We start from the raw sequence: 27798 nt of genomic DNA, 5'->3' as shown, positions 1-27798 counted from the left end.
TTCTCTCTCTCTCTCTCTCTCTCTCTCGCTCTCTCTCTCTCGCTCTGTCGCTCGCTCCATTTAAGGCCAATCGCTATTCCTGCAACGCTTTAATACCCTCAATGAGAGGTAATGCCATTCCGCGAAACGAAAAATGCTTGCCGAAAGTGGCTACGCTTAGGGGGTACAATGCGCGCTTACCTTGTTCGAGATTTTTATTCCCACACATTTTCATTTGTCGCTTTTCTCAAATGACCGCGTTTCTATCTGTATTTTGTATCAGGATTTTTTTCTGAAGAAATTTTATATTTCAATGATAATTCTTCTTTAAAGCAGAGATTAATTCGCGATTATTATTTGGTGTCGCGAAAGGAATTAATTAATCTTTGGAGGATTAATTGGACATTTTCTAGATTGGGTTGTAAAGAAAATATTTTATAATTAGGATAAAATTGTTCTTGTCTTCGCGTCTTTGTCTAATTGTGAAATGCTTAATAAACTCATCAACGAATTATATTCTATTTCGTTTTTGCATGATAGATAGATTTGTCGAAAAGCCGTGCGAAAATTTAAGGTAGTAATATTCTGTGTATGTGAAAATTCGAGATATAAAATTATGGAATTTTTATTGGAATTAAGGAAAAAATTGATTATAAATTAACCAACAATTAATTCTTCTAAATTCTTAAATACCAGATACCTCTTCCGCGCATATAACTCTTGCCTTTCTAAAACATCACATCATTAGCTGTTAATAGCTCGTCCGGAAGCTAGTAATTGCACAGTTTCACCATCTTCCTATTTTGTAATTGTCAGCTGCCAATATCACAACCGGATTCTGTAAACAATTCTTTTATAGCCGATGAGATTTCTCCCATCAGAAATTAACCGCTACGAAAATGTTTATTTAATTCCGCAATACACGGGAAAGAATTTTTAACATTTTTAAAAGAACATGTAATATTTAACGAAATTTTATGCATCGTTCGTACAATCCGTCGTTAAATATATAAAAATTCTGCAAATAATTGCGACGAATAATAATGGAAAATTAATTAAAACGTGTTCATAATATTCGAAAAAAGTCATACACTTTTTTCTAATATTACCGTCAAAAATATATTTGCTTCTTGTTTTCTTTATGTATCTTTTTATTCATTGTAATGTGAATAATACGAAACGCAAACAATATTATTTGCAATAGATAGATGTTGAGAGTCTAAAGATTAAATTTGAAAGGGTTAAATGCACATTAATAAACTTTTAAACGCTTTGAAAATATTGTATACTCCAAGATTAAATAGGAAAAGGTTAAACGTAATGATTTACTACGCCCTCTATAACGCAATAAACCTCTAATGCTTCCATAATTACGATATTAATCATAAAATCACGTTACGATGAGGTATTGAAAGATCGAATCGATCACCGTTCTCGACAGGATTGGGCATTGGTTTATATCGTTTTTGAAATATATTTGGAGATTTCTCTTGAAGTATTAAATTTTATGAAAAGAATCAGGTTAGATCAGGTTTGAGCTAGGCCATTTTTCTATATCAAGAGAAAATGAAACTGCAGGATTCACATAAATGCGTTGACGAGAACTTTCATCGCAGCCTCACTGTCCGCACATTCTTTTAATAACGACGATATGAGATCTCCACTTGGCATATTTATGAACACTGCAGAAAGACACTGCAGAAATTCATTCGAAATTATTCCTTTTCTCTTCTTTCTCCAATCTTTATTACCCTTAACGAATTTGCCACTAATAAATCGATTTGAGATATCTGCGTTACGAGCCCGATTGATTTAAACGATTAAACGTGTTATTATTATTATTGTTGGTTTTAGAAGACGAGTAATCACTTTTTTTTTTTTTTAATTTCTATTCCCATCTATTATTTTCAAAGTTTTTAAATTACATAGGTGTAGGAAGATTTTTAAAGAAAGTTAGAAGAAACTCCTACGCTGATTTAATGGGCTGTTATTTATTCATAAATGCGATTCATAATTTTATAAAACGCAACGCTTTAGAGTTTGAGAATTTTTTAATCGATTTTTCTTTTCCTTTATCAAAGTAATGAATCTATTGGAAAAGAAAGTTACTAATGACGCAACATTTTTCGATAATTCGAGATTTCGTTATTATATACAGTTTTCTTCTAAACAAATTTAATCAAATAAGGAAAAAAATTTGATTTCCGTGCAATCGTTACGAGCANATTCGAGATTTCGTTATTATATACAGTTTTCTTCTAAACAAATTTAATCAAATAAGGAAAAAAATTTGATTTCCGTGCAATCGTTACAATCAACTTGATAAGAGATTTATATTCGAACAGCCGCAATGAAATTATCATTTTGAAACGTAACGCATGTTTTAAAAGTGCCAAGATCTTTTCGTTGAGAATTTTTAGCAAAGATATTTCCCTGTATAAATATTAATTATTATTAATCCAATGCATAAATTTTATTAATTCTGGCGCCAGTTCTGTTATTTTTGCATGGATGTGCGAATTAATTAAAACGAGTACCAACTCAATTTCGTATAAAAACGCACTCTAGTTTAAATCTTTAAACTAAAATTTAGTTACTTTCCTCCTGGATCTTATAAATGCTCGATATCCGTGTGTCGCAACACGTGATACGCGTCAATCCTTTAATTGAATTCATCTCAGTGGAGAAGTGCATAATATTCGCGTCACTGATTCCGTTGAAATTTTGCATGCGGTCAGAACGCATCATGTACAATGAACGTGCTAACGGACAGGAGATATTATTTTCATTTTGCAGGATTAATTTTCTATTTATTTCTATTCTTTTTTTTTTTTTTTTCGTATTCGTTCCAAATTTGATTTATGAAAATTTTCAAATTTTCTGAATTATCAAAAATTGAAATTTTTCCAAATCATTTTTAAAATTTGCAGAATATCTTAAAAAAAAAAAAAAATAAGAAATGTTGATTATTTAAATTTATCGGCAATCGGAAACGGAAGATTCACGAAATATTTCTAAATAAATTAGAATTTTGTATTATATTGTTCAAATTGATAAGGATTTATTTAATCCAGTTCTCATAAAACATTTTCAAGTTGAGATAGAAGATGTTGGAACAAAGAAAGGATCCAGGGTGAAAGAGAAACTATTTTATTAACGACAACGTTTCGAATAAGATTCCAAGGATGGGAAGGATTGGAATAATCGGTCGGATAGAAGGGAATTACGGATCCTAACTAGATTTCCTTATTTTTTTATTATCTGCCGGAGGCGCAATTTAATTTGCACTTTCATTCCTTTGCGAACGTTAGCGGGAATAAGAGGCTTTCCAGTTTCGAATTTTTCATTTGTCCCTGGAACGATCATGGGGAGGAACATGGAGACGCAATGGAAAAAAGAGTAACTCCGTGAAAATTCAACGAATTTTTCCTGCTTTCCACGCACCATGATTATGTACGCCGAGAAAATTGAAATTGCAACAGTCCATTGACAAGTGTACTCGCTACGTAATGGATATCGACTGATTCGTGATTTTCGTTCGTTCAAAAAACCATCCCAAAGTTACTATAGTTCGCTGGAAGATTAAATTTAGAAGATTAAATGGTGAAATTGATTACCATCCAAGAAAGTGCCGAGAAATTTATTCGCGTAAACGAAGATTTGTGATCTAATATCTACGACTTTAACCGATTAAAATTGAAGAAAGTTGTTCAAAAAATTAAAAATTACTCAAAGATTATATTAAAAAAAAAAAGTAGAAATAATAATTTAATAAAAGTGGAGAAATAGATAATAAAATGGCGTATAAAGTATTTATTAAATTTGTCATTTATTTAAAATTCTGCATAAATTAAAGCAAGCCAGCGATTATCACGGCTAATCGCTTAAGGAGGGTTAAGATTTGCAAGATTTTAATAATCGAGAACTTTCTATCTTGTTATTTTTTTCTTTTCTGTATATTTGTTGAATTATTTATATTCTCTAATCATCGTGAGAAAAATAAAATAAAGTACAAGTTTTGTGTCGTATAAATTAAAATGAATTTACAATTTTCATTTTAATTTATAGATTTGAATAACTAAATTTTTAATTGTTATTAATAAATATAAGAATATATCTAATATACATATATCTATGCTTGATTTTAATTGAAAAGTTTTAGAACAAACAACATTTTGTATTCTTTCTCTGTCTCACTTGTTGAATTATTTATATTTTAATTATCGCCAAAAAGAGTTAAAAAATAAATAGAAATTTTGTGTAAATACAAATTTTATAATGTATCAAACTGATGAATTTAAAATTTTCATTTTAACTTGCAGGTAATTGGAAAGTTTGAACGTTATGATTAATTAAATTTTAATTGTAGTCATCATTAAAATTATTTATAAAACTTGATAGCCTTATTTTCAATAAAATTTTTTATAATTATTCGTCGAAATATCAAGTATCGATGCATAATTTTTATTTGACGTATTTTGATATAACTTGCACGTTATCTCATATCGAATTATTTAAACTTTGATTATCACTGTACAAACTAAAAATGTAATATCATTTGGTATAAATAAAAATTTGTGATGAAGTTATATATATATTGAATCATGATTTTAATATAATTGATGGAACATTTAATTTCTAAAACATTATTGTTGTAAATAATAACGAAAAGTGTCATACTATTTTAAAATATTTTAAAATATTTTTTAGAATAATAAAATTAATTACTTTTATAAAAAAAAAAGAAATTAACAAAAATTGTAAAATTAATTTTGAATATCATATTTTTTGCTTTAATTTTCATCACAAGAAATGCATAGGCAATATTGAATGTGATATTTTAAAAGCAAATATTACAAGTTATGATGTTTTATAAAAAAAAAGCCGTTAAAAGGTTCAGAATCAAATTACATTCCAAAATCAATAAATATTAACGTATAAATAAATTTTCAAATATTTATACGTAAATAATGAAAAAAATTGCATTCAAATTGAAATATAATATAGCTTTTGAAAAAACAACGTTTTTAAATGAACACAATTTTAATTATAGTTTTTAAATTCTCCTCGATGTATACTTCTTGAAAAAATTATATATCGATATTTACTTATGGAAGATAATTTTTAAATAAAAGTATCAAGCGTGTTCCGTTAAATACACACTCCATTTCTTTGTTATTTTACGTAAATTTTAATATATCTACTTATTTTTAATTATTATTTAATTATTTTTAATTTAAATTTACCGTAGATATACTTATTAAAAATTATATACCTTTAGTCTTCGTAAATACACATACGAATGTTAAAAAGATTTTAATATTACGAATATTAAAATTACATTAGTTAAAATCTGAGATAATAAATCATGAGATAAATATAAATGCTCATCGATATTTGAGAATAAAATTCAGTACCAAGCGTAAAATATATACGATGGAAAAATATTCAGGTAGATATGGGAAAAATATAGCGAAACGAAAGATTTCGTTTCAGATTTTTCGAGTTGTATCTATTTTTTTTTTTTAATAGATTCGTATCTTCGAATTTTCCGCACGACGAGATTAAAGAGACAACACGACCATTTTAATGATATCAGCCATGCATTCCACACAGAAATCGAATACGATTTTAATTAAACACTGAAAGCGTCTGATGAAAGAAATAAATCATGTGTTACGGCTTGTTAGATACAATTAAAATAAATAAATCAGAGAAGAATTCTTTTTATGCGAATCCGTATCATAATATATAATAATATTTCATTTCAATTTTTTCACGAAGTAGATTTATATGAATTTTTACTAATTTTTAATCTTTCCAATAAAATTTGTTTCCCCTATCGTCATAATATAATATCAGCAATCAAGGTTTTTAAAAATATTATAAAAATGAATTGAATTGTTGACTGGTCTTCTCGTTTTAAAAATGTAAAAAATAAGAATATTCGTATTTTTAGATTTTTCAATTTGTATGTTCTAAAATAAATTCTAATATCTAATTAGAATAAATTTTAATTCCCATATCGAGTTATGCAATATACGTACAATTATCTTTTAAAATTTGATTGATATTGCATACATTTTTCCATTTACAATTCAAATAGTATTTCATAATATTTTTAGATTCTTTTTCTTTCGATTTCTTCGTATTACGTCTTATTACGTCTCTTAATAAACGTGTAACGAAAAAAGCTATTGCTTTTTAAAGATGTGGCCCTTTGATAAGATTTTATCTCTCTGAGATATCTTATTTCTTGAGATATGCAAATCATGTTACGAGTAGCACGAAATGTTTACGTACAGGGAATAAGGCATCCACAGTTACGCATTAATATTCAAACACTATTTCTGAATTTATTATTTTGTATGTGAAAAGGATTATACGTGTTTTTTTTTCTTTTTGTTAATGAAAAATCTATAAATTCAGATTATGAGTTTAAATATGTAATAACAAAGGATACTTGTATACAATCATTATTGTATATTATCTCGTGTTAACGACTTCTTCCAATTCAAGAATATTTTAAAATTTTAAAATTTCTTATTTCTAATTTTAAAAAATTTTCCAAATGTCGATTCATCGTCGACATTATTACGACGCTATAAACTCTATATAAACTCTCACAACCGCTTTCAAATCACGTTATATTTCCCTCAGGTATGATCCAGAAATTGGATATTTCCGTAGATAAATTCTGTGAATGCAATCAGCCAAGGGAAAATATTGTTGATATGTTATGATATTTTTCATATTTTTCTTCTTATTACTATATTACAATATACATATTTTCTTCATTTACAATACACGATATAATTTAAACAATTTATTCAATTCATAAGGATTTCATGATCTTTAACGATTCTTCGAATATTTATACAATTTAATATAATTGTATTTCGTTCATCTATTTATTTTAATTTAATTTAATATCAAAGTTCTTACATTATACGTTTTATTAATTTATATGTTATTAAAATTCTTATTATTTGATATATCTCTTTTAATTTGATTTCTTTAATTTAATTTAAATGATATGTATTAAACATATACAATAGAATTAAATTATCCTTGTTATTCTCCGATTTATGTATATATATATATAACATTCGACTTTCATAACATACAGACTTTCACAAAAGAAAAGTATAGAGTTTGATATAAATTTAATTTCGAAGATATAAACACTTATAATTACTATTATAAAATATGAAACTTTATAAATTAAATTATGTTATTTGGTTTCGTTTTAAAATAAAAAAACGGTATATTTAATTCTCTGTATGATAATACTGGAATTAATAACAAAATAAACTCGCATTTCACAATTACGAGTTTCTGCTAACTTGGGCCATAATTATAGCAGGATTACTTTTGCCCTGCTTTCCAGTAATATTTTAATTCCGAGATTTGAATAATGAATCATAAAGTTAATTTTAAACTGAAGTTTTATATTAATTGCCATATGCATTATAATTATAAAAGATTTTTCCTTCGAAATGATAAAAAAAATATTTACGTAATAATTTAACTATATATATCTTTTATTGATAATTCAATTATAATTATCTTATATTTTATACTTAAGACAAATATCTAATACAATTATAACGCAAAAAATAATATATATATATATATTATCTTAAAAGAAGATATAAATTCTAATATCAATTAGATAACTCATCGTACGTTTCATTTTTTACGAGTAAAATTTAGATTTATCTTTACAGTTATCATAATCGATAATTTATCTTATATATTTTTTATTTTCAATTGATAATATATATTACTTTATCTTCTAATCATTTTTTAACAAAATTTCATATACAGTAAGCTAAACTAAAAAGATCATAACTTTTTCAAAATAATCCTTATTTAACGATAAAGTCTGTGATATCAACGTTTAATTTACCAAATCGTTATTGTTACGTTATTAAAAAATATTCGCATATAAAAAATTCATCGATTGATTTCATTTCCTCAAAACGATTTTATATTAAAAATTGAATTGGTATTATGTGCAATCCATTACGTTCTATGTAGCCACAAAATTTCATTAAAATCACAATTTTGAGAATTTTCGTAGTAAAAGTAGTTTACAAGCAGATTAATTTTGTCTCTTGGTATATATTCTTGTGTATACTTACTATTATGAAAGTATTAATACGATATTCAAAAGGATTGCGGTAAATGTACTTACTTGGCGTAGAACGAAAGGAGAATGTATCAACGATTATGAACTTTGTGCCATAATTGAATTATACTTCCCTTGCCATCATTTAAAGTTCCATTTCAAAAGTATCTTTTCCTTTATTTTATATCACATTTTTTTGCTTTCATAATTTTCAAACGACGACAAAAAAAAAATTTTGTAAGAAAAATATAGCGTGTCTCGGGATATTGAGAATATTTTTATTATTATATGTCTCGCTAAATCTGTGCAATATTTAGAGATATTGACAGGTTGATATATTGACAGGGACAGATAACGAGGCTATAATATAGAAATCGTGTCTCGTATACATGTGGCAATGTGAATGGAGACTGTTCATAGTGTTAGCAGAAACAATAAACTTAGAGCTCATTTCAGATCTTTGTATTGCATCGCCATATTGTCTGGCTACGTTATCTCGAAATGCCGAATTTCAAACACAATAATGTATCGATTTATTTATTTTTCCTCTTTTTATTATTATTATATTTTTCCTCGCACGCTTTACTTCTATCTATTATAATCCATATTTTATCGGCTCGTGATAATTGTTAAAAGTTTTTTTTTATTTTTTTATTTTTTTATTTATTTTTTTTTTTTTTTTTTTTTTGAGGGAAAAAAATTTCATTCCACATTCGTTAGCAAGTTTCGCAAGATTATTTCATCGTGTTATTATTTCGAAATTTTATCAGACCGCGAGTTTGTTACGATATCGATTAACATCGACCAGAAAAGCAATATATAATAAATTGCATAGAAATATTCGCCTATCGAGTAATTTTTCCAATTGAATTTCTATACATATAAACATGGAAAATAAAAAAATTGGAAAACTTTGAATAATTGCAAAGTTATTTATATTCGTACGTATTCGATGTCACGTGACATAACTAAAGGCCACACAGAGAGAAAATCTAAAGTAACATATTTATTTTACTTTATCTATTTGCATTAAAAAAATAAAATCTCCATAATCATTTTCATAAAGATTAGTTTTTAAGCCATTTATCTCTTACCACAACGATACAAATTCAAATTATTTGATCAATAACTCTTTCCAATTTTAATTGGCCCTACACACGATACTACAAAAAACTCTTTGCGAAAGCTTCAGCACTCAGAGCTTATTTCATTTATACGATCAAACTCAATCAGCAGGTGAAATTCACTGCAATTTAACAAGTTCGAAATCGTGGTCGAAGCTGTTCGAGAGGGTGGCAACACTTGCACGGCCAATAATGCGACCAAAAGTTAGCATTAAACTACTCGAACGACCATCAGCCATTCTCTCAGATCTAACCTATCAAGTTTGCAATCAACTTACTTCATTATCAAATTATACGATAATGTATCGTTTACCATACATCGTGCACAATACACGTAGCACTCTACAGCACGGATACATTCTACTTAATCCGCGGGATCGCGGTCGAAGCGGCAGTGTTGAAAATTGATAAATTACACGAGTGACGCGAAAGAGTAGATTTTTCTATTCGCGTTTCGCCTCGTTAGTATATCCAGTTGACTGACACAATCGAGAAATGAAAAGATTGCCGTGCAATATTAACCAGTCTAAAGATTGACGTCAACATTCACCTTGGAGCGTAATGATAGTACATGCGATTATAATGTTGCCTGTGTCTACTTTCTTTCAATGTGCCTCTCTCGAATAGGTAGTTATCAGTGCTGATTATTTGTTATTATTTCTTATTTACCGATAGATCAGCGGACAAGCCGGGGGGAAGAGATCGGAGGAAACATTTTTTCGAAAAATTGAGAAAATTATCGAATTACGCACTCTGATAGAAAAATATATATACGTTTTCAAACGTTAAAATATATTTCTATTCCATTCCTTCCTTGTGAAATTGTCGTCATTTTTCATTAAAAAAAAAAAAAATTGTTGCTCTCTTCCTCGATGCTTAATAGTAACTTTGCTCGATATGATTAAATAAGGGGTCAATTAATAATGTTTGCTTAATTCAAAGGCGAATCAGATACAACGAGCGAGGTAGTGTAATTAGAGGAACAGAGACAGGGAATGTGTAATTTTATTCTGGACTCGTATGGTTACCTAACAAGACATTGGCTTGTAATTATTGAGGAACGGATCAGAGATCAGATTGATAAATTAAACGGATAATTAAATGAATAATTCTCTTTCGAGAATTGTTTTTTTTTCAATGTATATCGTATATTGTATAGATTCGACATACGATATAATGACGTTGAATCCTCAGAATAGGAATATAGTATTTGAATATCGTATTGAATTAATTACTTCATCGTGCATTAAAACTATTTATTTTGTACTCGTTACAAAAAAGTTAATATTCATATTTTTACTTTTGATTTTTTTTCTTCTGTAACAAAAATTGAAATTATAAATAAAGGAATGGAATTATAAAAATCATAAATTACAAATGAATCGTCGTAAGAAGTTATTTCAAGAAATTTATTGTTGTATGAAATATATCATCTTCGTTATGATATATATACAAGTTACTTGAATTATGAGCTATTTACGCGAGAGAATAATCGAGGAAAATATACACGAAATTCAAGCAATTAAAAATAAAAGTTATTCAAGTTATCATCATCACGTAATTGTTTTATGTTGGAAATGTTCATTGCATGACCAATGCGATAAATTTATTCCCTATGTCCTCAAGTATAATTATCCAACAAATTTACAGAAGAAAAACTAAAAACCTAAAAACGTTACTCTCATTTTTCTCAAACGTGTATTGTTGATTAAATAATTTAATAATGTAAATTAGACGAAAAATTTCCAAATCTCTTCAGAGTGATTCAGAATTAATATTTTATTGCAAATTTAATCGTCGTTTCTCGAGGAAAGAATGCGTTTCGAAGAATTTCTCATTCCATGGGAATCACTTGAACACAATTTACGTCACGATTCGAGTAATAATACATTTTTGATGTTTGCAGATATCTTAAATTACATCTACAGTATTATTGTGGAATACAGTAAAATGTACGTCATTAAACAAATCATACATGTTATCTTATTATATAAAGGGTTGCCTCTTCATTGATATTTCAATCGTTTTTACTTGGAGCAAAAGGAAGGATCTACTTTCTAAAATTTCTTCAAATACACGTAAGATTGTAATTCTTTTTAAAATAAGGATTTTTAGCGTCTCTGTTATTTTCAGTGTTAACATTTGCTTAAAATAACACAACGAATTCTGTTTAAACGAATCTTTTTAAACAAAATATACAATATTTTTATTAATATGTTAAATAAATTACATATTTAACAGCGATATTAAAATAATCGAAAGTTCAATTCAAATGAAACTTAAATACTATATAATAAATCTGATTCTTATAATTATATTATAACAGATCATTCTGAATTATTCATAGTAAATAGAATTCAAATGTTCCAAGAATTTTTTATATATAATTTAGTCCCATCAACGATTGATCGAATGATAGAATAATATTCGAATATTTGTTATTCGGATATCTGAAAAAAAAAAATGGTCGCTCAACACTTGTAGCTGAATTAAGTTAACTTTGAGTCTTCACGACGACCTTGTAAATATCGAGGCGTTGTACAAAGTAGCTGGATAAAAGCGAGCCGCGGTTACTTTTTACTGACGAGATAAAATAAGGGTCGCTCGCTCGAGACAATCGACCCTGATCGCCATTCGATCGTAGAATGAATATTAACGCGGCACACACGAACGTGTGAAGGGGACACTAATCACCCTTGTCTCTCTCTCTCTGTTACAGATCGACGAGATGCCACTGTCAGAGTTCCGTAAAAAGAAGTTACTCTACGTTTTTAACACCTTCTTCGGTGAGTGTACACCGCTCTACTCTATGATATATTCCTAGTGTGTTTCACATCCGAAGCGTATATAATTGATTTTATAAAGTTTATTCATTCATTAACTGTATCTATATTTAGAAGTTTCGTATCCGCTCGTATTTCTTCACTTCCTATGAATTTATTACATTTAAATTATCGAATAACATTTTTGAAAACAAAAATAATAATCAAATGATCACGTTGCATTGATCTTTTCTTTTTTCTTTTAAACCAATCTTTCTTTCTACTTTCCTATATTTTTTAATTATAATATGATTCAAAACAAGATCAAGGCAACGTTGATTTTTTCCTAAGAAGCATTAAAGAACATTTAAAATATGTTTCTTATAACTCCAATCTTTCTTTCTACCTTTCTATATTTTTTAACGATTCAAAACAAAGAAGCACTAAAGAACATTTGAAATATGTTTCTTACAACTCCAATCTTTCTTTCTATCTTTCTATATTTTTTAACGATTCAAAACAAAGAAGCACTAAACATTTAAAATATGTTTCTTACAACTCCAATCTTTCTTTCTATCTTTCTATATTTTATAACGATTCAAAACAAGATCAACGTTGATTTTTTCCTAAGAAGCACTAAAGAATATTTAAAATATGTTTCTTATAATTCTAATCTTTCTTTCTACCTTTCTATATTTTTTAACGATTCAAAACAAAGAAGCACTAAAGAACATTTAAAATATGTTTCTTATAACTCCAATCTTTCTTTCTATCTTTCTATATTTTTTAATTATAACGATTCAAAACAAGATCAACGTTGATTTTTTCCTAAGAAGCACTAAAGAATATTTAAAATATGTTTCTTATAATTCTAATCTTTCTTTCTACCTTTCTATATATTTTAACGATTCAAAACAAAGAAGCACTAAAGAACATTTAAAATATGTTTCTTACAACTCCAACAATCTTTATTTCTAACTTTCTATATTTTTTAACGATTCAAAACAAAGAAGCACTAAAGAATATTTAAAATATGTTTCTTACAACTCCAATCTTTCTTTCTACCTTTCTATATTTTTTAATTATTTTATATTTATTAATTATTGTTATATTAATATTTTATTATTGTTATTATATATTTATATTATTGTTATATTAATATTTTATTAATTATTAACGATTCAAAACAAGATCAACGTTGATTTTTTCTTAAGAAACACTAAAGAATATTTAAAATATATTTCTTACAACTCCAATCTTTCTTTCTACCTTTCTATATTTTATAACGATTCAAAACAAGATCAACGTTGATTTTTCCTAAGAAGCACTAAAAAACGTTTCTTCCCAGCGCGAGACATTACACGATAAGTGTAGCAACCCGATTTCGCGTCAATCATCTCTCATCCCTAACCACAAATAATTATCCCGAGAAAATTTCACGGCCGACGTTCGCCAGAGCAGGATCTAGGCAGAGGGATATTATCTATGGGTCCCGTATACCTAAGCTCTCGCCGCGAATCGGCCATTACTTTTCTCCCTTTCATTGCCAGTTGCCTGGTAACGAAATAACCAAACCGATTCCTTCTCGAATTCGGGGGGAAGGGGGAGGGGGGCCAGCCAACATTCTTCTTCCATTCCTGGCCCCTATCGCGGTAAGCAACGCGAGCATCCTCCCAGCGAGATGAAATATAGCCAGGGGGAGGAAGAGTGGACAACATCCTCTCGAGGGTATTTTTGGCGGTGGGTTGGAACGGAATCGAGGACGTTTTGTTCTCTCTCTCTCTCTCTCTCTCTTTCTACGTGTTGGGCAAAACTAAGTCCGCCAGGACAGCCTATTTATGGTATGAACAGAAGCACATGGACATGGACAAACAATGGACGCGGTTAAAGGGGGATGCCTTGTCGAGTTGGAATTACACGTTCGCCCTGTAACACGCCTATGGGGGTGGAGGTGGCAGAACAACTTCCAGTTTCTTCGTGTACATGGTCAGTTATTTACGAATTTTTCGAGACGAAGAATACGAATAAAATTTTATAGAGTATCTTTATTAGAGTAAATTACAGAGTATTTTTAAATTTTATAGAGCATCTTTCGAGTACGGGGATGATAAGAGGGGGTTGAAGGATTGGAAACACGTGGATATGGGAGTAGAGGATTGTTTAATCCTTTAAAGGAATCAGAGTCGTTCCATGTTAAACGGAAGAATTCGTCTAGAAATACATTAGGTCAAAGTTGTGCGACGACACGAGGTTATTAATAATGTGTCAAAGAAGGTTGCTTCATAGACGCAAACCTACTACAACTGTACAGTATTCATTCATAGCGTGTTCAGTGTCATCGCGAGTCATTAACGACATGGATTACATTTATTCGAACGCGAGATATATCGAATGATGAACGAAGGAAAATTCGTATTTTCCATCCTGGAGTTAATATCGATTAGATATTTTTTTTTTTTTTTTTTTTTACCTCTTTCCATTAATATCTATCCGTAAAAGTTGTTTATTACGAAAATCTTGGGTTTCTTTTTATCTCTCTATACACAGCTTTACGACGACACTTGAATACGCGAATAATGCATGGTGAATGGCAGGTATATAAAAATTACGCGTTAGAGGATAAAACTCGCGAATAGTAAGTGTGCGCATCGGGAATCGCATTTAGTTAGTATGCCACTATGAGGCTGCTCGTATAAGAGCGTGGAGGTCACAGGCGTGTACAGTGTACACGCTTCGTGGCTCTCATTAGCCTTCCCTTACTTTCTTCCCTTCTTTGACCGTCGATCCACTGCTAAACATATCCTGCGGGGCTGTTCTTCGATACGGTATTTCACCGTGACCCAGAGAATCTTTGCGTGAAAACTAGTGGTTTGACGGTGGTCTAACGCGATAATTCTAATTCATTCAAATATTTCGCGCCTTTTACGATGGATATTATCCATCGTTTCGAGAATTACATTTTTTTTATTTCGATCTTTCGACATTTCGTTTCGATTTCGAATTGAAATATTAGATAAAATATGATTTTAGGAAATATGAATTTTTTTTTCTCTTTTTTGTAAAGTATATCGCTTTGAGAAAGATATAATAATTTTGTCTTATATTTAATTATTTCTACGAAGAATTTCTTAAAGCAGCATTACAATGCGTTCCAATTTCAAAGAACGATTTAACGAAGTCGAATATATGTGTTTGTTTTATGATAATAATCCAAGGAACAATGGAACATAATGGAACGCAAAGAATAAATGTATTAAAAAGACATGTTTACGTGATTATAAGAAACATATAAATGTATTCAGGTTTTTTAGAAATACATTTAATGTATCCACATACGTATTTTGACATTATATCAAACGAAACATTTCATCCAATTTCATAATTCTTCAACGAGCTTTTTAAAAATGTATAACAAAATTATTGAAATAATATTTAAAAAAGAATTTCTCTCAAATTCATATAATTATTTTAGAGGAATTGATCTACGATAGAAGAAAAGAATCTTTATTTAAAAAAAGTAGACAGACACGTTTAAATAAAACACCCTATTGATTCTACAACTCATTTGGCAAGCCTTAAAATGGTTAACAAACGAATTATTTTCCCGTAATCTCTACAAAAATTGACCATTTTACTTCTCTCGTTGAATTGTGATTTAGCACGAGGAGAGAAACGAAATAAGAGAGAGAAAGAGATAAAAAGATAAAAAGAGAACCCGAGGGAGAGGAAAACGCGGTGGACGAAAATAAACAGGAGAAGAGAAAGGATTGGCACGGTGAAATTAGAATTAATAAACGGGAAATCCGCGGATGGATGCCGGAGGGATTTAAGAATGGTAGGGGGACACCTGAAAAGGGGAAGAAAAGTCGGGATACGGAGGGATGAAATTGGGTCGACTTTGCGAAAACTAATGACGTCCGATTCAAACGGCGAGAAACGACGACCTTGCTGGTCGTGGAACGATGAATGGCGCGATCGACGGGAGACCGTCCTTTCTACGGATCTACCGTGGAGATTTTGCACACAACTCTTGCTGGATACAGGCCAAAATACCATCCCTCCGGCCACCCATACCTTACTCGAGCCCGTATTTCATTAGATCGATTCCTTGTCACGTGTTTTGCCTACGTATCGAGTTTAACCTCCTTGTTAAAATGAGTTTTGTTTCGATCATCGACGCGTGCATAACGATAACCACGGCTTAATGCTAACCATAAACGTTGCACGGTCGATATTAACGCGACCGCTTAAACCCGATGCCTTTGACATCGTACATTACTTTCAACGTTCCTTTATCTATGACACCGTGCTTCCTTCCCTTGGTCTCGTGCCAAACTTCATCCATTTCTTTCCTAACCTATTTCTTCCCTTCTGTCCGATTCTTGAACACTACCGGCCGTCTCGTATCTCGAGGATGGCAATGTCTCGCGCCTGTTGTACCGATCGAGTTACGAGCTGCCTCAGTAGTTGCTCAAGACAGCTTTTCACGATTAAAAGATTGAATTAAATACGAATTATTGTTTTTTTTTTGTGTAAATGTAGATTCTTTTTCATTTTTTTTCTTGTTAAACATCTCATTATAATCTGTTTGCTTCCCTACATTCGAAGAATTGGATATATCTTCGTGAAGATTTGTATCTTTATTTACGTGCATACGTTCTTTTATGTTCCTAGATTTCAATCAGAGTGGTGCAATTGACAGAAAGGATCTTGATCTTGCTATACAAGTAAGCCATTTTTTTGTGTTTCAATTAATTTCATGATTTTCAACGATTTGATTTGAAACGAGAAATCGATGAAAGGAAATTATGGAAAATATCATGTATCTACGAAGAAGTTTCCTAATTTTTTTCATAGCGAATCAATGAAAACAGAGGTTGGTCTGCTGACAATCCCAAGGCTCAAAGTATAAGGGATACTTTGCTTAAAATGTGGGATAACTTGAGGCAAGGGGCTGATACGGATCAAGATGGCCAGGTGAACAATTTCATTATTTCAATTATATTTTAACAATTCGAATATGTATCGTTAATATTTTTAATAAACAAATTTTATCGAAACAAATTTTATCGATAAAAAGATACTCGTATTACAACGAAAAGTTTTTAGAAATTATATCTTATTAGAATAGATGATAACGCTCTTTTTATATTTTTCAGGTGAGTCGAGAGGAATGGTTCCAACTGTGGGAAGAATATGCGAAAAATCCATCGAATCCATCCGAATGGCAAGAAGCATACATGTCTGTGACGTTCCAGTTGTTCGATGCATCCGGTAAGTTTATTATTACTCTCAAGAAAATATGAAAAAATAATTGAAATGCATTTTTGTCCAAATCTTTGAAAGATTCGTTAAATATTTATAAAAGGATTTGATAGCAACGTCAAACAGAAAGTTTCATTCAAATAATAAACAATGATCGATACAAAAATATTCGAAACTTCTTTACATCCTACTATATTCAATTTCAGAAACACGTTTGCTATTTTTGTGCACGCGATACGCACACACTTTTTATCGTTGATTTTTATTCAATCTTTTTTTTTCTTTTTTTTTTTTTTTTATAAAAGAAAAATAATCTTAATTGTATATCTTCTTTCAGTTTATATTAGATGTCACTGCTTCTTTTTACAAAAATTTTCAATATCATCAATAATCTTTCCAACTAACGATCCAAAAAATAAAATATATTTCGGAATAATTATTTCAATTTTAAATCAAATTTATCCAAATCTCATGAATTTTTATATAAAATAAGAAAAATCATTTTTTTTTTCATCGTAAATAATCCCTCGAATTGTTTACAACAATTGGTTCGAAAGATGTGTGTTTGTGTTTCTGTTTCTGTCAGGTGACAAATCGATCGACGAGAACGAATTTTGTAACGTGTGCAGATACCACGGAATCGCGGAGGCCGAGGCCAGAGAGGCCTTCAAAAAATTAGGAGTCGTAAGTGAAAATTCACCGATTCGAAACTTTACGAAAACCGCTAATTCCATTGAATCGTTTCTCTTTGTGCAGGGACAGGAAATTACCTGGGATAAATTCACCAACCTCTGGAAGCAATATTTCTCCTCGGACGAGCCGAGCGCAGCCGGAAACTTTATTTTCGGAAAGACTTCCTTCTAACTCGCTTTAAACCCGCGGAAAAGTCAACCGACGTGCATAATATATATATATTATATTATACTTCCTTGAGTCGCGTTATATACTTTCGTCCATTCTGTTGATTTGGATCAAGCCAAGCTCTTTCTGTTCGACAACGAATAACAAACTATTAATATTTTACTTCTTAAAAAACTATTATCGAGAGGATTATCGTCATTTCTTTTTTCTTTTCTTTTTTTTTTTTTTTTTTTCATAGAAAATTTATCTTCCTTTCCTTTTTTTCTTTCTTTCTTCGACGATTAAATAAATAAGAACAATCGTCCGCGCGAATTCGCCATCATCAATCGAAGAGATGTACGTTCAAAGATGTTTAGCGCAACAGCGAAGAAGAATTCCTTCCGCCGCGGTAATAAATTATAACCTCACTGTATGTTTGTATATGTAGCGTTATTTAAATGTAAGAGAAATGAAAAAAAAAAAAAAAAAAAAAGAAAAAAAGAAAAAAAAAATGATCGTGACTCGTGACAAGCCTCCTTCACGTCCAGTGGCAGAGATCGTTGTGCTTTCGGAAGTGGGTGTAATCGAACGATCTCGATTTTCGTTCGTCTACAGAAACAACAAAATATCTCACTCCATTCGTTGAACAGACGATATTTTCAGAATTGAACTTGTTCGGAATAAAGCATAGCCGCGTGTATTAATGGCTTCAGAGTTTTTTTTGTGTAACGTTGGGAAGAAAGAGAGAAAAAAATATATGGCGTGGAAACGAATAAAAAAAAAGAAGAAAACGAGAAAAAGGGAAATAAGGAACAAAACAAAGCAAAAAAAAAATTATGAATATAACTTCGTTCGTAATTATTGGCAGAAATAAATTGGAGATGGATTAAGAAGTGAGAGAGAGAAGAAAAAGAAAAAATGTTGGCTTAATTATCGTGTAAGGAAATATTGCAGAAATGAAGTGTTATATTTTAAACGAGTTTCAATATTGCCCTAAATGTGTCTTGTATAGATATTATTATATGATGTTATACTGAGAGATAAAAAGTACATATACAGAAATATATGTATAGATAAATATACAAGGTGTTAATATATTTGTGGAACATCTTTGGAGGTGGCCAATTCTAGAAGTTAAATTGGTATAACAGAGATTGGTATAACAGAGGTAAGACAAAGACAAAGTGAAATGGTTCTATCCTCGTCTCGTTTCATCTAATACGAAATTAAATTGTTTATAACTCAATAAATGAATTTGGGCATTTTGCATTTGTTTTGGCTTTCAGGATCGAATTTTTAAAGATGTTTCATAAATATATTAATATTTTGCACATACATGATGTACCTATAGAGATATATAGATAAATATATATATATACATATATATTTATATGTATATTTGAATAAACAGACGATAGACTTTTCAATAAATTATAATTAAAGAGATTTTTAAATTTTAATCGATGTTGACTAGTGAAGGAGGAGTCGAACAACTGAACAACTGGTACGTATTTCAATTTTAACCTATTTAATATTTTATTGCCCGATTTTTCAATGAAATTTTTAAAATATTATGTTACTGTGTTTAATTGCTTTTAATTTCAATCTCCTTAGAAAAAAATTTAACTGATACATGACATTATTATATTAATATTAAAATAATATAAATTATCGATAATCATTTGAGCAATAGAAATTTAATGAATTTGTAATAAAGATAAAAATATGAAAATAAAATGCTCGCATTCATATTTGTATACACAAAATTTTAAATAGAAATTTAAAAATTAAAAATTCTTCAGATTTTAATTTATAGATAACTTATTAGAAACTATTGTAATGACGTGTTTAAAAATCTTTTCTCAATATTATTTTTTTTATTGGTTTTATTAATAAAATATTTTTTATTTAAATTATAAAGATGAAAACAAGAAACATGTGTACAAATATGATTGAGAGCAATTTACTCTTTAGTTATATTCTTCAAAACTTTCTTGTGCTTCAAGATATTGAATAACGATGTTGTTTCGCGACTTAATATAACCTGTCATGTAATTCTGAATGTATAATAAAAGAAAATTGAAAACAATAAGTTGATTTTCTCGATTTTCAACAAGAAATAAAGAAATAAAGTAAATAACAAAAATATTGATAAATTTTAATAAATTTTAGATATCATTGAACTTTATTGTTGCATATATTTATTAGTTACGTATTAATAAAAAATAATAATCAAAAAATTATTTAACAAACGGATGCGTAGTATTTTTATAAATTCTTGAAAGAAAGATAATAATAAAATGAAAAAGATAATAAATTTGAAAAATGATATTTTATACTTTATTCGATATTTATACATTCGATAACGATGTCACAGTGATTCTCAGTATTCTTACATAGAGTGATTAAGCTACAATTTTTCAAAATTCATATTCTGGAAATTATTATATAATAATATATTATTTTAAATGAAGAATATAAGGATGAATTATGTAATCAATAATTAAAATAAATTATTTTTTATAGAAAAAAATATTGCATACATAGTTGCATAATATAAAAGGGAATATGATTTAATTTTTTTTGTAAATAGATATATGAAATTAAGCTTTGTTTTTTTAAGGGGAATATTATTGCTATTTCTATAAAAAAAAGAAAAATATTGAGTAACTAATAATAGTTTTATTAATAATAAAAAATTATTATGAGTTTTGGAAATATTTTGATATAAATTTTGTAAAAATTATTGCATATAAAATAGAAAAGCATGAACAAATGAATGATATTTCATGTATACTTTTATATTTAAATTTTACATCAAATTTAAAAAAAAGTATCTCTTAAATTAATAATTTTTACTATAATTGGCTTAATAGTTTTTTTATGGAAAATTGATTAGTGAAAAATTAAATAAGTTAACATTTATATTATATTATATATTTATATGTTTACTTGCAAAAAAAATTGACAATATTGAATTATTTAATCATTAAGTGATTTATCTTGTACAAGAAACAAAACTTTTATGCAGCATGCTTTTTGAATATAATAAAAATGCTCGTTGTTATTTAAAAGCTTAAAAATCTTAATAAAAAATAAATGAATAAAATTAACTTTTGCATCTATTTTTATCTCACTTTAATTAATATATAATTCCATTGAAATACATCAATAATTCGTGAGAACCACTGAGACACTTTATCGAGTGTACTTAATACCCCTTTAAAGTGTTTTCCTTGAAAATGAAGACTTCAATAAAAGCGAAAAGAAACAAAAGAGAAAGTAGAAATTTATTCACGTTTTGCCATGAATAATTGTCTTTTATTTATTGTGCTATTAATCAGAACAGCTATTAATCCAATGCATTGCATTACAATAAACACGATTGTCAGTAGAATGATATTTGTTATAAATAATCTACGTTAAAAATACATAATTCAGATAATTCTACAGAAAACTTCAGATTTCTTTCTAAATAATAAAAATCGTGGTCAAGATCAAAAAAAAAAAAAAAAAAAAAAAGTTGCAAAAAACAGAGGAGATATGTAATTTGTTTAATTTGATTGCAAACAATTTTTGATTCTAGATACTATTCGATATCAATTTCACTATAAAAGATATGACGGTATTGTAAAAGCTTTGACATTTGTTTTTATTATTAATCACTGCCCGTTGAAGATACGTGCAAATGCATACATTGAAATTGTATGAACGTGTAAACAAAGCCGGGCATAATCTGTTACAAGATTAAAAAAATATAGAATGCATAATGAAAAATCCTATTCCACTGTTTATAGCATTGTAATGAAAAGAGAAAAATTGAAAGAAAAGATGAAGCGAAAGTTTAAATGTCACGCTGGACGTGAATCTTAATAAGAAAAAGAGATAAATATAATCGCTGATTATTATTCGATATATAAAAATATTAATGATGTTATTGATTATCTATAAATCGTGTTGATAACAACATGAAAAGTAAATAAAGTTATGTAAAAACTAATTACATATTAACACTTTAAATAAAGATGTCTGTGGACTAAAGTTTCAACTTTAGGATTAATTATTATTCCTATCTCCTGTGTTATATTTCTTTATCACAATGATGTCTATTATAGATCTTTAGCATATATTAATTTAGTTTTTGACAATAATTATAAATTTTTTTAATGTTTAATACTGTATATTTAAAAATGAGTAAAAACATAATAGATGAAAATTATACAGTTATTAAAGATTCTTAATTATACATTAAGATTCATTATATAATCCTTTTTTTTTGTTTCTATTTCTCGGAATTAATAATTAAACATAATGCAAATGATATAAAGCCATCTTAAGAACATCTTAAAGATATCTGCTTCTACATATATATTTACATCTTAAAAACAAGTTCCAAATAGCTTATTCTTATTCTATAAATCAATAAGAGATTACAAAATACTCACCGAATTTTCTTGCATATTTTCTTCATATTTTCAAACTAACAGCATCATCTCTATAATAAATATATATATATTTATAACTATAATAATAAATTCGACATTAAGAAAAAAGAGGTTATCTTAGTAGTAAATTTTTTAAATTACTTATTGACATATAATTTATTTTATTTTATTGAAAAAGGAATATGTTTTACTAATCCTAATTAATAATAATTATAAAGTAATTATGTTTAAAATATTCTTAAATTAAAATTCAAATGTTTAGTAAATGTATAAATGATAGAAAAGCATGATTTCAATTTTAAATATAACTATTATATATAAGCAAATATCGTTGTAATTATGTATTTTGAATAAAGATATTCTTAAATCTATTAAAATTTTTATGCAATAAATATTTTACCAATTTATTTTCTCTCTGATTAAAAAGAATATATTTCCAATTGATTGAAAAAAAGTAATACGGACACTATGCACAATTATCGCTAACTTGAAAAATACATATCGATGAAACGATTAATCGATATATAGTTCGATTTTTAAGTACATTAATAATTTACCAGTTTGAACTAGCAGCACCATCTGTGTTAGTTCAATAATGAATATTCAACGTTTCATTATCTCGTTCTCTGGAAAGGTTTGAAAACAAGATATGCAGGAAAATTCGGTGAGTAATTTATATTATTCTGATTAATTTCTAACTTTTTTATCTTCGTTAATAATTATCGTTTTATTGTTAATATATTAATAACATTTTAATATCGTATAATACTAAATTTCTAACCTCCATATCTTACGTTTTGGTTTGAATTACTCGTAATATTGATAATGTTTTAACTACGAATTGATTTTGTTCGTATCTTATCATTAATTATCGTCAGATAAACGATCAATTTTACGTATTATCATCACGATTTAGAGTCTCAGTATCAATTAAACCGCCGGAAAACTCACTATGGTTGACTCAATCACTACATGCATTGCATATTACACTGAAGCCTTACAGCCTTACTCGATCTTCTCTCTTTACGCAATATTATTTGCCAATGCAAGTTTTAACTTTAATCAATGTTAGAGTGAATGGTATAGATAAATGTAGTGTGTGAAAAGTGTATTGCATGATTTTAACGTGTTGATTGTTCATTTGAAGTTACTGCCCCGTAAGGTGATATAAGTCAAGGCATAATGTAAGTATGATGATTAAGGTTTTTTCCAAAAATCTATTTATCACTGACTTATTAGTCATTTCAAAATATCATAGAATATTTATATGTTCATTAATTTTTTGATATATTTAGATATCTATGTATAAAAGTTTCTGAATATTAAAAAATGAGATCATTATCAATATATGTATGTGTATAATATATAACTATTAGAAATATCATATTTCATTAATTATTAATAAAAAGAATTATATATTAATAATAATATTATAAATGAAATTTTTTAATATGTCATAAATGAAATAATATATTAATATATAAAACTAACATATTAATATTAATGATTAATAATTTTTTGTCATATTTTTTTTAACTGTTATTTTTTAAATATATAATATCGCTTTTATTTTTTAAACATATATTTTATACAAGAAAGTATTTTAAAATCTTTTAACAATTATTTATTAAATAATCCTTAAATATTTAAGAGAATTTTGAGTTAAAGAAAAATCAGAATACTACCAAATTAAATAGAATAATTTTTACAGGTTGGATTACAGTGATGAGTTAGAATTACAAAAAGAAGCAGACGAGGTAGAAGAATTTGCCATGACTTCCTTAGGAAGATTAATATTTGTAGATTTACATTGTAGACATCCAAAGTCTTTATCTTCAGATAAACTATCTGTAGATATTGTTGATTCTTTATCACTTGCCTTTGAGAATCTTTTTTATATGCCATTTGACATTATAGAAAATTATAGCAATACTCTCCATACATTGGATATTAGTCATAATAAATTTACTAGGTATGTATGTAGCTATTATTTTGAATTTTTATGTAATGTGCATGTGCATTAATGCTTTGAGAAATATATTTATTAATAAAAGCTTTACTATTTTTATATATTTTATTTTTTTTATAAAATTTTTAGAAACTTACAATTTTTGGGTGAATTTGAAAATTTAACATCATTAAATCTAGACCATAATAATATAGATGATCACACGGTGTTTCCACATATGCCAAAACTTCAACTTCTGTGGTTAAATCATAATAATATAGAAGAATTATATCCATTTATTAAGAATCTCTATGAGAGTGTACCCAACCTCAGGTATTTGTGTCTTATGGGAAACAAGGCTGCACCAAGTTATTTAAATGGTGGGACTTTTTATGACTATCTTCAGTACAGGTATGGAAATTAAAAATAATTAGGAAGATATTAAAATTTTATATTAAACATTTGCATGCATTCGAATATATGCATGATTATTTAATTTTTATAAATATTTTTTTCATAAATTTTCTTATAAAAAAAAAAGGTTATACGTCATATCTTGGTTTCCTCACTTGGTACATCTGGATGATAGAACTGTGACTCCAGAACAACGTCAGGAAGCAAAAAGGCTTTTCAAGCGACCATTGTTAGAAAATTTAACTGAATATGCTCCTCTTCCAGAATGCATTAAACAATTGCACAATAAAATTGCAAATATATTTTCGAAACCAACACTGCCGTATAAATTAAAACCAAGAGGAACAAATTTTATTGTTTAAACCAGTATTATATTAGTAATGGTCTTGCTTGAAAGCTATTAAATTTGATTAAGAAAAAGATTAGAACAATATTTATAGAAACTTACATTTTTTATTTTATACATAATTATAAGTAATTAAATATATACAGAAGTAATCACATGGGGCAGTAACAAAACAAATTTATTGTACAATTATTAAAGTATATACAAAAGTACATTAATTTAATTACATTAATTTTTCTGTTTACTTCAGTTTAAAAAATATAATTAACTCTTACGTACAATCAGATAATTAGTGACTATATAATATATACAAACTTAACGAAAATGTATTTAATTTATATTAATTAATAAAATTGAATTATGATTTAAAAGGTACAAGGTTAATAATGCAATAATGTTTCAATAAATATTATGTGCTACACACTTGTATAATATATATACATTAGTGTGCATTTAAAAATATTTTATATTGATAATAATAATAAATAAAATTTTTTATTATAAAATTATATATAATTATTTTTAATTAATATCTTTTTATCTATCCCAAATTTTTATTTTTTTGAATTATCTATAGATATTTTTTTAATCATTTAATTTAATCTTTATTTATTATTCTTATTTTTTTAGCACTTTTAGTTGAATCTTTATTCAACTGGAAAATAAAATTTTTCATATTTTATTTTTATAATTTATTGCTATATCAATATTTATTATTTTTCTGATATAAAATTGTCAGATTCCGCAAGCTCAAAGTTTTAAATATAATAATTTGTTTTTATATTTATCCAGAACATAAAAAATCTTTATCGAAAGATGAATATAATTTAATATAATATTAAATTAATACATCTTTGTTTTGAATCAAAAATTGCCAAATTCGGTGTAGTTTGCATATATCTTATTTAATATTTTTCCAATATAATAAATTTATATATACAAAATTAATACAATAATTGGTAATCAATTAATTGTAATATTATTTGTGTGCTTCACATTATATTAATATAAAAATTAATATAAAAATTCAATTTTTTAATTTTTAATTTCTTATTTCTTTTATCATTACATAAGATTATCTATTTAAAAATTTTATTGATAAAACTAATCTATATAATATTATATAATAATAGAGATTTCTAGATTTCTTTGCATTTTGTTATGTAATATAATAAATTTTATGATTAAACAAGCAGAAATAATAATATTATAGGATATACTTTTCAAACGTTGTACCTTGATTAAAGTTTTAAATTCATCGAAATTTATTTGATGATAACAAATTTTTATAGATTTATGATATATTTTTCAATTAATTACTTTATCTTTATAAGAGATCTTTATAAGAGATGTTTTTCTTTCAATCTATATGCAAACTACATCATATTTCGTAAATAATTAAAATAACATATATAAATAATAATAATAAACAAAAGAACTAATAATTTTAAGAAGAACGATCTTCAAAGATTAAAATTATTTATTTTTAATTTTGTATACAATTTTGCTATATGGAATGATGTATATCTTGATAAGAATTCTGTTCTAGAATTATACGATTATAAATCTTACGAGTGGGATCGTTTCGAGATTGATTCCGATATTCGTTCCTTAATAGGAAATATTGCTCAGACGGTCGTAAACATATGTAAGATAAGAAAGTTTATTGAACGTGTTGGGATAAGTCGTAAATTCCATTTTACACCAGAATATATTGCAAATAAACGGTACTTTGATAAAACACACAGTAATATCACGTGGCAAATTAAAGAGTATTGCAACTTCAATAAATTATGACTATATCTTCTTTCATTATAATAATGATTTTACCAAACAAGTGTTTTAATTTACTTTCTTTCTAATATTTCAATAATAATATAGTAGCACAATCTTCTGGATTTTAATGATTAATAAAAAGGACGTTAAGAAAAGTGATTATTTTTAAAATATAAAAGTACATGAAATATTATTTAATTTTTATTAAGCTTTGATTAAAAAAAAGAAATATTGCATATTATTTAATTTCAATAATATTCCTTGACCTGTACGTTATTTGATTTTGCTTTTCATAATTTTTTCTTTTGGATGATCTGAAAATATATCTACAAATAGTGAAGATATATTTAATTAAAAATTATATCAATAAATTTCAATAATATCGTTGCAAATGACTGCCTGAAAAATTTTCAAAAGGCTATCAAGGATGTAATGTAATCCTTGAAATAAGAAAAACTGAATGATATTTCATGTATTGTTATATTCTAAAAGACATTTTAAAGTTTACACCACATCTTTTTTATCAGTCTTCAAAATCTAGAAAATTATACTTTTATATAATTATTCTATATTGTCTATATTCTTTATCTATTAGTATAATATATATACGATTTAATGAATTTAAATTTTTTTTCTTTATAAAATAAATTAATAAAATTTTCTGAATTGAATAAACTTATTATATTTTATGTTAAGCATTTCTTATTTATGATTATTGCTATTTTCATTTTAAGTTTAATCTTTTATCTATTCATCGTTGATATT

The 27798-nt window shown here is 27.2% G+C and overlaps 2 protein-coding genes across 5 annotated transcripts in view; both read left to right on the top strand.

The window, feature by feature from the left end:
- The window catches only part of LOC122717534 (calexcitin-2), a 51173-nt gene extending 32093 nt beyond the window's left edge, over window positions 1-19080 (top strand). Inside the window, exons 1-7 of one of the 3 annotated variants that reach the window (XM_043941716.1) lie at window positions 9625-9864; window positions 11957-12023; window positions 16674-16726; window positions 16857-16976; window positions 17159-17273; window positions 17851-17948; window positions 18021-19080. In XM_043941716.1, coding sequence (XP_043797651.1) covers window positions 11966-12023; window positions 16674-16726; window positions 16857-16976; window positions 17159-17273; window positions 17851-17948; window positions 18021-18128 — 552 coding nt within the window. In that variant the 5' untranslated portion in view covers window positions 9625-9864; window positions 11957-11965 and the 3' untranslated portion in view covers window positions 18129-19080. Of the gene's footprint in view, window positions 1-9624; window positions 9865-11160; window positions 11316-11956; window positions 12024-16673; window positions 16727-16856; window positions 16977-17158; window positions 17274-17850; window positions 17949-18020 lie in introns of those variants that run through there. The other 2 variants (XM_043941715.1, XM_043941714.1) reach the window with 2 other exon arrangements.
- A 4048-nt stretch (window positions 19081-23128) lies between these two features.
- Window positions 23129-25618, top strand: LOC122717504 (leucine-rich melanocyte differentiation-associated protein-like). 2 transcript variants are annotated; one of them, XM_043941642.1, is made up of 4 exons: window positions 23129-23213; window positions 24261-24521; window positions 24648-24908; window positions 25039-25618. In XM_043941642.1, the coding sequence occupies exons 2-4, from the start codon at window positions 24322-24324 to the stop codon at window positions 25271-25273; spliced, it is 696 nt and encodes a 231-aa protein (XP_043797577.1). In that variant the 5' UTR covers window positions 23129-23213; window positions 24261-24321; the 3' UTR covers window positions 25274-25618. The 2 variants fall into 2 exon arrangements, with proteins under 2 accessions (XP_043797577.1, XP_043797576.1); XM_043941641.1 differs by lacking the exon at window positions 23129-23213 and adding an exon at window positions 23423-23733 and having other exon boundaries at window positions 25039-25616.
- The last annotated feature ends 2180 nt before the right edge of the window (window positions 25619-27798 follow it).

The sequence above is a fragment of the Apis laboriosa genome, unplaced genomic scaffold, assembly GCF_014066325.1.
Source record: "Apis laboriosa isolate Shangri-la unplaced genomic scaffold, ASM1406632v1 scaffold5213_cov150, whole genome shotgun sequence".
Lineage (NCBI taxonomy): Eukaryota > Metazoa > Arthropoda > Insecta > Hymenoptera > Apidae > Apis > Apis laboriosa.
Note: the sequence above shows the minus strand (reverse complement) of the source record. Positions and strands in the feature narration are given on the sequence as shown.

Excerpts from the sequence above, each read along its gene's own strand:
- LOC122717504 (XM_043941641.1), top strand. Across the intron at positions 24,522-24,647 it reads AGTCATAATAAATTTACTAG|AAACTTACAATTTTTGGGTG; the intron begins GTATGTATGTAG and ends TAAAATTTTTAG. Across the intron at positions 24,909-25,038 it reads TATGACTATCTTCAGTACAG|GTTATACGTCATATCTTGGT; the intron begins GTATGGAAATTA and ends TAAAAAAAAAAG.